Source organism: Lampris incognitus, chromosome 12 (genome assembly GCF_029633865.1).
Source record: "Lampris incognitus isolate fLamInc1 chromosome 12, fLamInc1.hap2, whole genome shotgun sequence".
In the NCBI taxonomy this organism is placed as follows: domain Eukaryota; kingdom Metazoa; phylum Chordata; class Actinopteri; order Lampriformes; family Lampridae; genus Lampris; species Lampris incognitus.
The window spans coordinates 28,967,299-28,975,064 of record NC_079222.1 but is presented as its reverse complement, the minus strand read 5'-3'; the positions used below and the strand labels follow the sequence as shown (position 1 = coordinate 28,975,064).

General features: G+C 42.8%; 1 protein-coding gene across 4 annotated transcripts in view; it reads left to right on the top strand.

Moving 5' to 3' along the window:
* Window positions 1–6,389, top strand: part of cabp1b (calcium binding protein 1b) — a 20,607-nt gene extending 14,218 nt beyond the window's left edge. For 2 of the 4 annotated variants that reach the window (XM_056290961.1, XM_056290962.1), the window contains exons 2-7: window positions 2,740–2,770; window positions 2,868–3,011; window positions 3,785–3,894; window positions 4,771–4,845; window positions 4,987–5,059; window positions 6,364–6,389. In XM_056290961.1, the coding sequence (XP_056146936.1) occupies window positions 2,740–2,770; window positions 2,868–3,011; window positions 3,785–3,894; window positions 4,771–4,845; window positions 4,987–5,059; window positions 6,364–6,389 (459 nt within the window). Of the gene's footprint in view, window positions 1–492; window positions 616–2,739; window positions 2,771–2,867; window positions 3,012–3,784; window positions 3,895–4,770; window positions 4,846–4,986; window positions 5,060–6,363 lie in introns of those variants that run through there. The other 2 variants (XM_056290963.1, XM_056290964.1) reach the window with 2 other exon arrangements.
* Window positions 6,390–7,766: the final 1,377 nt, after the last annotated feature.

Sequence of the window (7,766 nt, the reverse complement as noted above, 5' to 3'; positions counted from 1 at the left end):
GGACGTTGTCATAGCCACGCAAACACATTGTACTTGTATGGATGAAGTTCTCTCTTATGAGCTCCTTTTAATTATACAGCGGTCTGTTTCTACTACCTGAACCGGTATCTTTTGCACATGGTATGAATTCCTCGCAGAGTCCTGTGTTGTAGCTCTGCCTTAAGTAGGGTGGTGGTGATCTATGGGAACAGTTGCAGTCACGGCGTCTGTGGCTCTTGTGATGATATACCATACCCTCTTCCTCCACCTCCAGTTGACTGAGATGTCACCCTGACTACACACCTTGCACTCTGACTGACAGACCTATGTCTGTGGCCTCTGACCTTGCTTTTGATCCTCCTGTCCCAACTCCGTGCTGGTCCCTTATTGACCCCATACTGTCCACAAACTGAGTCATGGTCTTTACCCCTGTCTCTGCCCCTGCACCTGTGCCTGCCGATGTGGCTCCAGGACCAGAAGAGGAGCTACAAAGCAGTGCAGTCCTGTGAGGAAGGGGGCACTGGGGGGGCCTATCTTGAGCCGCTAGTGGCCCTGGCCCAGAACGGAGCCAACATGCACAACGTACTGGGGCCTGCGTGCATCTTTCTACGCAAGGGCTTCGCTGAGAGCCGGCAGGCTGTACGTAAGTCTAAACCATAACGTGTATGCATGTCAAGAGTAGAGAAGAAGCATACAATACCAATACATAAAACCTGTTTAGTGTAGGTATGTGCAATCTCTTGATGCAATACCAGTATGCTGTTTAAGTAGTATGTTGGTACTGGGGGAGATGGCATTTTGGGAAATTTAGTGGTTAGAAATCTGTCTTTAGTGTGTAGAGGAACCTTCTGGATCCTATAATGCAGAATGTGGGGCCACTTTGAGTTTGTGTGTATGTGTATATGAGTGTATGTACATTCACGCATGTGGCTGCAACACTCAAAAATCATGGTGACTATTGACAGCAAAATAGGATTACTGAGGCAATATCACATGAATTACTAAGTGCTCTTCACAGCTGATGATTAATTGTTATTTCTCTCAGTAGTGACGGGATGATTAAAGGCCTTTTTATTTAAGAGAGAAGTGATGCTCATTTCTGTATGGTAGACTGTACCACTGACCTTTTCTGATAACGCGCTCCCAGATCGCTGTTATAAAGGGATGCAGGGGTGAAGATTGGGTAATTTCAATTGAGCCACAGCCTATAGGGGTCTTGGTAAACCAGAAGCACTCATCATTCACAGCAGACAAATTGGGACTGACAGATTAGAGGTAGTCAGACATTCAGTTAGGTAGGGCATCTGGGTAGTGTGGCGGTCTATTCCGTTGCCTACCAACACGGGGATCGCCGGTTCGAATCCCTGTGTTCCTTCCGCCTTGGTCGGGCGTCCCTACAGACACAATTGGCCGTGTCTGCGGGTGGGAAGCCGGATGTGGGTATGTGTCCCGGTCGCTGCACTTAGCGCCTCCTCTGCTCGGATGGGGCGCCTGTTCGAGGGGAGGGGGAACTGAGGGGAATAGGGTTATCCTCCCATGCGCTACGTCCCCCTGGTGTAACTCCTCACTGTCAGGTGAAAAGAAGTGGCTGGTGACTCCACATGTATCGGAGGAGGCATGTGGTAGTCCAGCCCGGTATCACCCCAAGGCGTTTAATATACACACTGGTTCAGGGGGTCAGTGTCACGGTTTGCCTCGCTCAAGCGTGAAAAGTACACGCGTGTATGAAGGCACAGTGCCAGCAGGGGGCGATGATTAACTCAATGCCAGCAACTCCCCACGGAGGAAGAGAAGCATGCAGCATTTTCCAAAATCCCTCGCCTAACCCTAACCTAACCCAACCTTAACCATAACCCTAACCCAACCTTAACCATAACCCTAACCCAACCTTAACCATAACCCTAACCCAACCTTAACCATAACCCTAACCCAACCTTAACCATAACCCTAACCCAACCCTAACCATAACCCTAACCTAAACCCTAAACCTAACCGTAACCATAATCCTAACAAGAACCCTAACCCTAACCTTAACCTTAACCATAACCCTAACCCTAACCCAACCCTAACCAAAACCCTAACCTAACCCTAAACCTAACCGTAACCATAACCCTAACAAGAACCCTAACCCTAACCCAACCCTAACCCTAACCCTAACCTTAACCTTAACCCTAACCCTAACCCTAACCTGCCTTCGCCTCTTAATCATCGCCCCCTGCCGGCACTGCACCTTCATACAGGCGTGTACTTTTCACACCTGAGCGAGGCAAACCGTGACACTGACACGCTGGACCAGGCTGTGTATTACACGCTTTGGCGTGATACCGGGTTGGGTAGTCTGAAGCCCTCCCCGGATCGGAAGAGGGGGTGGAGCAGTGACCGGGATGGCTCAGAAGAGTGGGTTAATTGGCCGGATACAATTGGGGAGAAAGGGGGGGGGGAGTTCAGTTTGGTATGCTTTTGCTACGAAGGACTCTACATCTCACCACTACCACAACACCTGAAAAGTGGCAGTAAATGTCTGCTCACAGCGGACACGTGGTGCAGGTCAATGGTTAAAATCCTCCCCTTTGCAAAAAATGCGACACGATTTTATGAGATGCTGTGTTTATGTTTTTGTAGCTGCTGGTGTTTAACACGTGTTTGATATGTAATCGTTAAAGTTGTTGAAATTGTGTTGTACGTTATTGAAAATGTCCTCCATTTTCATGAATGTTTGGTGTCTCAACGAAGTAAACTACGTTTTATAATCCTTCACAGGATCGAGAGTTGAGGCCGGAAGAAATGGATGGTACGTTCAATTGAGGGTAAACATAAAAGAGAAATGTAGACCAATGTTCCCAGCATTCGCTCCTCTCAAAGCTTTATATCTAATCTCACCTCTCCAGAGTTACGTGAGGCTTTTAGGGAATTTGATAAAGACAAAGACGGCTTCATCGGCTGCAAAGACCTGGGCAACTGCATGAGAACGATGGGCTACATGCCCACCGAGATGGAGCTAATAGAGCTGAGCCAGCAGATCAACATGAACTGTGAGCTATGACACTTATTTCATTGGATTTGTTACGCGTGTGTGTATGTGTGCGTGCGTGCGTGCGCGTTTCCTGTTCTCTTAAAACTGATTGAAGAGGGGCGTCCGGGTGGAGTGGCGGTCTATTCCGTTGCCTACCAACACGGAGATCGCCGGTTCGAATCCCCGTGTTACTTCCGGCTTGGTCGGGCGTCTCTACAGACACAGTTGGCCGTGTCTGCGGGTGGGAAGCCGGATGTGGGTATGTGTCGCTGCACTAGCGCCTCCTCTGGTCGGTCGGGGCGCCTGTTAAGGGGGAGGGGGAACTGGGGGGAATAGCGTGATCCTCCCACGCGCAACATCCCTCTGGTGAAACTCTTCACTGTCAGGTGTAAAGAAGCGGCTGTGGTAGTCTGCAGCCCTCCCCGGATCGGCAGAGGGGGTGGAGCAGCGACCGGGACGGCTCAGAATGGTGGGGTAATTGGCCGGGTGTAATTGGGGAGAAAAAAGTGGGAAAAATGCTTGAGAGAAACTTGCATCATCACGGCAATAGGGATTTTAAGATCAGAATTGGTGATGAATGTTTGCTGAACAACTAGCAGAACAAAAAACTATAAAACATCTATTTTCAAAGCAGTGATGGAGCTTTATGGTTTTGTTTTGTTTTTCTCACTGTCAGTCACAATACTGGATATGATATGTTGTGATAAAGTACTGATAACGCTTTCTCATACAAATATTGTTCTGCCTTTTTTACATGTATTTAGCCTCCTCTTTCCTGTTTGTGTTGCATAGTGGGAGGACATGTGGACTTCGAGGATTTCGTTGAGCTGATGGGGCCCAAACTGCTGGCTGAAACTGCAGATATGATTGGGGTAAAGGAGTTGAGGGATGCTTTCAAAGAGGTGAGAAGAAGGAACTGAGAAAAGCTGAGTGCAGTTGTGTGTTATAAAAGAGAAATTTGGAAATTGTGACCTGAAAGAAACAACAGAATCTCATTCAAATGTTAGGCACTATAATTCCAATAGGTTTTACTAGAATGACATTAAAGAGAAATCAGAATCCATCATTGGAATAAACAGCTATTTATTGGCTTAAAATTTATTCTCTATTTTTTTAACCAATTAATAAGTCAAACTGTATATTCATTTTACCATGAATATATATTTTACATCTCAATGTAATTATGCATAGAGGAGGTAAAAAATGCTAATGTTCATCCCACCCTTTTCAATGATCTAAACAATTTTTATTGTAGATTTGATGCGAAATACCCAACCCGTAAAAAAAGTTCTAGTAACTTACCAAGATTTGAGCCTATATATCTGGTGGAGACTCAAGCCTATAAACCACCAGGACTTGATGGGCTAACTAAGAGGATGAGTGCTGAAATGACGCTCTCACCAGCTGAAAGGGGTCCTCACAAAACTCTTTCAGAATATCCTCAACTCCAGCACTGTTCCAGATCCCTAGAAACAGTCAACAATAATACCTGTTACATAAAATCCAGGTGCAAAATCCTTTAAAGAGCGTAATCAGTGGCAATTAACATAAGTGAGCAGCCTACAGTCTGCTTACTTAAAATCAGAATTTGAATGAACACAAACTAAAGTAAGGCTGACCTACTAATTGCAATTAATAAACAAATAAAGATCAACAACACATTAAAGAACACTCATAAGTAATTGCAGACCTCAAATTGAAATATGGGCCCATGATAAAAGGATGCGTGTGTTTTATGATTTTCTGTCTGTTAATGTTTTTCTCCTTTTATTTCTTAGTTTGATACAAATGGAGATGGCCAAATCAGCACTGCAGAGCTCAGAGAGGCAATGAAAAAGCTTTTAGGTCAACAGGTAAGGTGATGATGAGACATTCTGTCTTCCTCCATGTGTCTCCATCAGTTATATGTTCTATCTAGTGTGCAGTCCAACATATCTGTCTAAACTCATTCCTGGTTGCCCAAACCTGAACAGTCAAATTGCAATCTTTGGTAGGTGGGCCACCGAGATCTGGAGGATATTCTGCGAGACATTGACCTCAATGGTGATGGACACGTAGACTTTGAAGGTGAGAGAACAACGGATGTCATCAGAACTCCTTACAGGGTGTAATGCTAGACGTTGCATTTCATAAATGTTGTTGCAGCCAGAGCTAACACAATTAAATATCCTTTAACAAGCATATGAATGCCCCACCATCTCTATTTCACTTAAATGCACAGCCCCTTACACACACACACACACACACACACACACACACACAAGTGCATGCAAAAGCTCGACATAAGTTTGTGTGATTTTTCAGCACCATACTGATATTGAGGTAAGGGAGAAGGTTTGCTCATCAGATTATCTTCATATCATCTGATTATGTCACCTCTTAAATTAACCAGAGGAAAGGAAGTACACCTGCCCTCTGGGATAAAAATTGTCAGCCAATGTTGCCATTTTTAATGCACTATTCGAGACACACTTAAATCTATATAATTTTGCATTACATTCATTATTTTATTTTTGTATATAAAATGTCAACACAGTAATGTCAGAACTAAGGTGACCTAGCAACACTAACAGTGTACTCCAGGAGTGGTAGGATATATAGCATCAGAATCAGAACACTTTATTAATCCCCGAGGGGAAATTGGGTCCTATTACAGACACTCACACTTTAGGAAAGAAACAAATAACAAATAAATAAATAAATAAATAGATAGATAGATAACAAGATCCAAGATAACAAGAAAATAGAAATAAATAGAAATTATATATAAATATATATAACATATATATTATATTATATATTATTATATATAATTATTATATATGGGCAGCATGGTGACACAGTGGTTAACGCGGTTGCCTCACGGCAAGAAGGTCCTGGGTTCGAGCCCCGGGGTAGTCCAACCTTGGGGGTCATCCCGGGTCATCCTCTGTGTGGAGTTTGCATGTTCTCCCCGTGTCTGCATGGGTTTCCTCTGGGGGCTCCGGTTTCCTCCCACTGTCCAAAGACATGTAGGTCAGGTGAATCGGCCATACTGAATTGTCCCTAGGTGTGTGTGTGTGTGTGTGTGGGGGGGGGGGGCTGTGATGGCGTGGCGGCTTGTCCTGGGTGTTTCCCCGCCTGCTGCCCAGTGACTGCTGGGATAGGCTCCAGCATCCCGCAACCCTGAGCAGGATAAGCAGTTTGGATAATGGAATGGAATTATTACATATAGGATGTGCAATGTTATTTCTTCTTTTTTTTTTATTTTCACTTTCAGTAGCTGACTGACTTTAATTTCTTTTCTACTGATCAACTGTTCCTTCCTCGTTTATTTATTTATTACATTCAGATTACTATAACAGTATACCTGTCCTTTCCATGATTCACAGAATTTGTGCGGATGATGTCACGGTGAGTTCCATAGTACCCGAGTTGTGGTATGACACTGGTTCTCTTCTGCTGTAAGAGCAAGAGGTGGACAGAGACGGGAGACTGGCAACTCTCAAACTCGTGAACTATCAACAAATAAAGAGAAAACATATCAACCTTGTCCTGAAACTGCCACACTGAAGCACAAAGGCTGTCAACTGCAGCCAACAGCACCAACGATGATTACACTGTTGTCTCTCAGAGCTAAACAACAACTTGTCTTTCTGACTTTTTCCACATCAATTTTCAAAGTATATTTTCATTCAGTGAAGACAACATTACTGTCCTCGATGTGGCTGGAGATGGACGCACTGGAGGATGTTTGACCTCTGGGTAATTTATTTGATATATACAGTGACATTGTTGGCAAAAGAGGCAGCAAATAAAGAAAGAACATTTTAACACAATATACAGTAATGTGCTAGCATTTCACTCATACAGTTCAATCTTTGTTATACTTACGACATCTTAAGCACATATTCAACATGGCAATATGCAATTACCTTGTGTGATCCTGTCCAATACTTAGTATGTTTGTGTTTTGTGCATACCATTTCTTTTGTCCACCATATGGATTTATTATGTCCAACTGATGTGCTTGTCCATATCTGGTAATAGTTAGCCAATATTTGTTTAAAAATCATGTGTAATGTAGCAATGTTGCAGGTCTATAAATTTCTTATAATAACATCTATTTTACTGTGATAATTAAGCAATTTTTAATACACCTAGGTGTGAAACAAACTCCTTGATTTGTGGAATTTCTTGAACAGAGAATTTTCTAGGTACGATAAGTTATTAATTTTGGAGATGTATGCAGATTTGGGGTATTTTTTTATGAATTAAGTATTCTGATTCTGATTCTGATTATCATGAATTATGCACGAATACCGAGGATACATATGGTACACTTTACTTTATCTGTGAGACATTTATCTTCATCACAATGCCCTATAGAGAATTAAAATATATGTGGGCTCTTCTAAGACAGATGTTGTCTCTTTATATTATTATTTTTAAAGAGGGGTTTCTTCATGTAGTTTTGTAACCTATTGCATTTGTGTGTGAATGTCAACTTAATGATCTTCAGGCAAAATTGTTTTGGGTTTTGTTTGTTTGTTTGTTTTTTACTTTAATGTAGTATTTTTAACACTTCAGTTCAAATCCTTGAGCAGTTACCCTACACCATAAACTCTCCCTAAAATCTGTCACCACTTGAAATCAACCTTATTTTTCCTTACCTCATCATCAATAGCTGCAAAAAAAGAAAAATCTATATTTCAGACAGCTGATTGACTTATGAAACGATCTAGAACACAAACTATACGAGCAGCTAATAAGTATGTTTAAGATGTACGATTCC